Source organism: Penaeus chinensis, chromosome 4, assembly GCF_019202785.1.
Source record: "Penaeus chinensis breed Huanghai No. 1 chromosome 4, ASM1920278v2, whole genome shotgun sequence".
Taxonomy (NCBI): Eukaryota; Metazoa; Arthropoda; class Malacostraca; order Decapoda; family Penaeidae; genus Penaeus; species Penaeus chinensis.
In genome coordinates, this window is record NC_061822.1 from 28,550,446 (window position 1) to 28,555,445 (window position 5,000).

Genomic DNA, 5,000 nt, shown 5'->3' on the forward strand with positions numbered 1-5,000 from the left:
AAAAAATATATATATTATAAAGTAATGGAACATACAGTATGCAAATAACATTATCAGATAATGTCTTGATATGATATGATTCAAAATCATATCTAATGGCAGTATAGCACGTGTGTGTGTGTGTACAACCCATATAGTATTCTTTAAATAAGCACTTTGTAAATGTTTTTTCTTTCTTTGTAAAGCAAAAATCTTAGGCTAGTGTGTGTATATACTATGTGACTGTTTGCACACACCAACATACACATTATCACACCCAGTAAAACCTCATTGTTATCGTGACAAGCTTCAGCTGAACAATAGGAATAAATTGTATTAATTCAAAATGAAAATGAAACTACATTAAAAATTTGATCATGATTTCAGCTGAAAAAACCTACATAGCTTACTTCACACTGCCCAAATCATCTAGTAAATAATTCCAATGCCTAACTATACCCTCAGTAATAATTAATACCTGTTAACAGTGCAAGAGGTGATACGTACTTTTATAAAACCAAATATCTATGCAATTTACCTATCACTTCACCAAGACCTGACACTTCTGCTATCAACTGGGTTTGCAGGGTTGCAGTATGTTGTTATGGACTGTATATAACAATGAGGCTCCACTACACATAAGAGTAATCACTAAACTGCATGTGTCTGTGGCAAAACTAATCTGGAGGAAGACAAGGGAGAGGCATAATAGGCTCTGATTGCCAATAACTACTCTGTAAAAGCCTTAACAAATAAGACATTATTGATTGCCAATATTCTATTTCATCTCCATGCTGAAAAAATACAAATGTAAAAATGAAACTTGGCAGGCATCATAGCTTCACTCAGGGAAAGACCTTTACGACAGACTTCTGCAAAACGCATACCTTAAGCAACACAAAATACCGCTATACAAATGGTACTTACATTGCGATGCACATCTGAGGTCGCTGGAGGTTAATCCTGTAGCAATCTCAGGTCCTGCTTCACTATGGTTCACCTCTACCTCCAAATCAGAACGTGTTGGCATCACTATCCCAGAATCTTCATCAAGACTTAAAGTATCCTGGATTCATAAAAGAAAAACAATTTTCCTTAGTGTACTTTTCCAACTTCTTTAATTCAGTTTTTTTAAAATGCTTTGTTAGAGTAAATGTAAAAACATGACTCTCAATTACAAAATAAGCATCAAAATATAGATGTAACTGGAAAATAAATGGGCTTCCTATATAGCCATAAAACTAACAATAGTCACACCTACTTTTACAACTTGTTACACAAATAATACTCAAAACAGTATTTAGGTTACCACCAATTCAGCTCATTTTTTAACATACCTGTCGATCTTCTCCCAACACCTCCTCTCTTCTTAATGCTCTTCTGGGCTTGAACGGGTCCATCATCTCTGAAGAATCTCCACTCTCCGCACCGCACACAGCACCTCTTTTCCCTAGGGGTGGAGATCTTGGTAACCTTGAACTCTTCATGAATGGGTTAACACTCTCATCAAGGTGTGCTCCACTATAGAGTGCTGCCTTACTAGGATCCATGTCGGAAGCAGAACTTGTACACTTTACAGAATTACTGTCATCCGAATCTGGCAACCCAGAGTCACAAGAGCAGTTCATAAACTCCTCGGCAAGACGGCTTGCTTCATTGCCAAGTAACTGTGCAAACTCTAAGCTGTCAAGTTGGCCTATTCTTCCAATGGAAGGAACTTTTGGGAGACTTGCTTCTTCAAAAGCTACAGAGTCACTTTCAGTGTTTATTTCTTGTCTTTCTGATGTATTTCCTACTTCCTTCTCTACTTCTTTAGACACTCCAACTACTGCAGTTTCTGTTTTACTGGCTGAATCTAGTGTATCACAAGTAGTATCTGCAGATGGCAATTGCTCTTCTTTTTGGGGCAGAGTTTCTTTATCCACAGAAGGATCTGCTTCCACAACAAGAGGTTTAACTTCAACAACCTGGGGCTTTACAACTGCAACCTGAGGCTTTACTTCTGCAACTTTGGTTTTGTTTTCCACAACCTGGACTTCTTCTGTTGCAACCTGGAGGTTCTCCTTTTCCTTTGCAACCTCAGTCTCTTCTTTCAAAACTTGAGATTTTATATCTGAAGTCTTTTCTTCAGAAGTTTGAGGTTTTACGTTTTCTAAATGTTGGGCCTTTTCTTCAGTAACAGGAACTGAAGTATTTTCCTTTACAGAGTGAGAATCAAGTTCTGATGATTTGGACTCTCCATCTGCTGGATGATCTTCAATACTAATTTCACTCTTTGGCTCTGCCTTTTCATCTAATACTTCCTTATTCTGATTCTCATTTGATGCATTTATTGAGATAACATCACTACCATCTGCATCTAATCTTTTAGGCTGTTCGTCTGGACTCTTTTCTTTTTCCTCAGTGACTTTAACTCCTTCTGAACTGTGGTCTTCTTTTTCTAACACTGGCACAGGACTTTTAGTGTCTTCAGGTTTGTTGCTAGGTGTGTCAAGATTCTGAGCAGTTGATGACGACTTGCTTTCAAAACCTGACCTTGTCTTGAAAGGGTCGAAGTTTGGATCATCAAGGAAATCAAGGTTATACCCCTTAATTGGTACTGCAGGGAGGTCCTCCTGATTTTCAGCCTCTGTGGTTGGAGTCGGAGTGGCCTGACTTGCTTCCTTTTTCGAGGAGTCTACCTCATCTGCCGGTTTCTTGGACCCTTTCTTTATCACTGAAAATCCCTTCTTGGCAGGGGACTTCTTTGGGGTGACAACTTTTGCTTTTGGCTTGATGTCCCCTTCTTTATCAGTTGGTGCCACAAATCCCTCTTTTGGAGGCGAGTTTGAAACTGAAGTTTTTGTTGTAAAAGGATTGAAATTTGGGTCATCTAAATTATCTAAGAAGTCTAAGTTGTAGCCTTTTGAAGGTGGTATCGGCAAATCTTCTTCTGGTTCTGATTTCACTTCTGTCTCAGTGATATTATTATTGATAACAGTATTGTTGTTCTTTTCAATTGACTTCTTTACCCCAGGCTTTGGCTGTGGTCTCTTGCCCAGATTCCTGGGGGGTTTACGTACGGTCTTAGGAGCGTCGTCAATAGCTATTTCTAGGAGTTGCCCCTGTTTATTGGCTTTTTCCTCTTCCTTCTCTTCTGATGTTGCTACTATTTCAGGCTCTCTACTAGAAGTGACTTCTGTTATGTCTTTTTTGTTTTCTGTTGCTGTTTGTTCCTTTTCTGATTTCTCTACCTCTTTTGCCTGTGTTTCCTTCTTTGCTATCTCGGCTTTGTCATTTCCTGACACTTGTTTTTTCTTTGTTACGGCTGGTTTCAATGGCTTGCGATTAGGTTCTGGGCTCGGTGGTGGAGTGTTTCTGACAACAGTCTTTGTAGCAAAGGGATTGAAATTTGGATCTTCTAATTTATCAAGAAAATCAAGGTTGTATGCCTTCTTTGGAGGAATCGGAATATCCTCTGGATCTTCAGCTCTCTCTGGCGGTGGAAGAGGGCTGGAATTTCTTTCTGTTTTCTGTGTGTTTTCTGTGTGAGTCTCTACCTTCACACCCTTTTCATTTACTGGCTCGCTAATAAGGTTTGAATTATTTTGGTTGTCAGTCACTGGACAAGTAACATGAAGATTATCTGTAATTTCCTTATTGCAGTTATCATCACCATTACAAATATTTTCCTTTTCTGTATTTCTGTGTAGAGAGTTTTCAGTTGTAGTAGAGAGTTTTGCATGTACTTCACTTAAATTACCATTTGTTTCAACTGTCTGTGTAGTGATTATACGTGTTTCACCTTTCACAGGTTCAGTAACATCAATCTTACTACCAGCATCTGAGAGTACTTGAATAGATTCTTCAATGATTTCACTCTTAGTTACGGTTACCAAAGAGTCACTGACAGTGCTTGCTATGTCTTTTGAATTGGATTCTGGGAGACCAGTTACTATTTCCTGAATAATTTGGGATTCTGCTTCCTTGGCCACAGAATTCTGAATTACCTCAGTATTTCTGGTTTCCTCTTGACCTCCTAGTGGCACTGGTAATCCAAGCTCCTGTTCCGAGCTCTGGGTTTGATTTGTAGCAACGTTGGCACTTGTAGATGGAGGTTCTTCCACAACAGCTGCTGAACCTGCAGAGTGTCAAGTTCCTCTGCACTCTCGTATTCGGAGTCTGTGAAGGAAGAGTATGACTTAATGTTGCATGTCACACAGCATGAGAAAAATGACATCCTGGACAGACTTGTGGACTGGCACTGATACAAAACAAAGGACAATAGGCCACAAGTGCTTGTTTCATTATCAACTCTAGATAAAAAGTAATATACGAGATACAATACTTACGCCCTGCAATTTTGGAATCTTTGCTATCACAGTTAAGGAATAACATTCTGTTTAAACAGTGTTAGTCAAAAGACCATGCACAAATAAGTCCAAATTTTTAGTACTTCAAGACAGTTGTTATAATATTCACAAACAAACTGACACAATGTTATGCATTCAGTACAAGAGCAGTATGATCACTGATACAATAATTATGCATGTCATGTTTAAACCCCAGTGATAAGATAAAGTATTACTCACACTCACAAACCATAATGGGATATCCTAATTTCCTATCAGGTGATATCTGCTACAAATGTGAAAGTACAACCAAGTTGCATTTGAACTAAAAAAAAAATATATATATATATACATTTGTCAGTAAATCACAGACACAATTTAAAGAAAAATCTATTCCTCCCCAAAAAACTATCTAATTCACTTTTTTAGTAGTACGGGTATTTTTTTCTATCAATTTAATCATTATCTGATTTAAATACCATCACTAATACAATATGCTATCAAGGTTGTTCTCTGATATATCCAATAAATCTAGTTCACACTAAGAATTTCATTCATGTAACAAAGATGGTAAGAACTACTTGTCGAAGTACAATATACATGTATATATGTAGGCCTTCTCAACACTAAACTTCTACTCAAAACACTGAATCAAGCAAGTTTTAATACTTCTACACTGTTAGGGCATGT

At 37.8% G+C, this 5,000-nt stretch overlaps 1 protein-coding gene across 1 annotated transcript in view; it reads right to left on the reverse strand.

Moving 5' to 3' along the window:
* The window catches only part of LOC125025263 (transforming acidic coiled-coil-containing protein 3-like), a 50,724-nt gene extending 46,368 nt beyond the window's left edge, over window positions 1-4,356 (reverse strand). Inside the window, exons 1-3 of the mRNA XM_047613235.1 lie at window positions 4,311-4,356; window positions 1,317-4,099; window positions 907-1,045 (exon numbers count right to left, since the gene is read on the reverse strand). Of these exons, the coding sequence (XP_047469191.1) occupies window positions 907-1,045; window positions 1,317-4,099; window positions 4,311-4,356 (2,968 nt within the window). The remainder of the gene's footprint in view (window positions 1-906; window positions 1,046-1,316; window positions 4,100-4,310) is intronic.
* Between the last annotated feature and the right edge of the window lie 644 nt (window positions 4,357-5,000).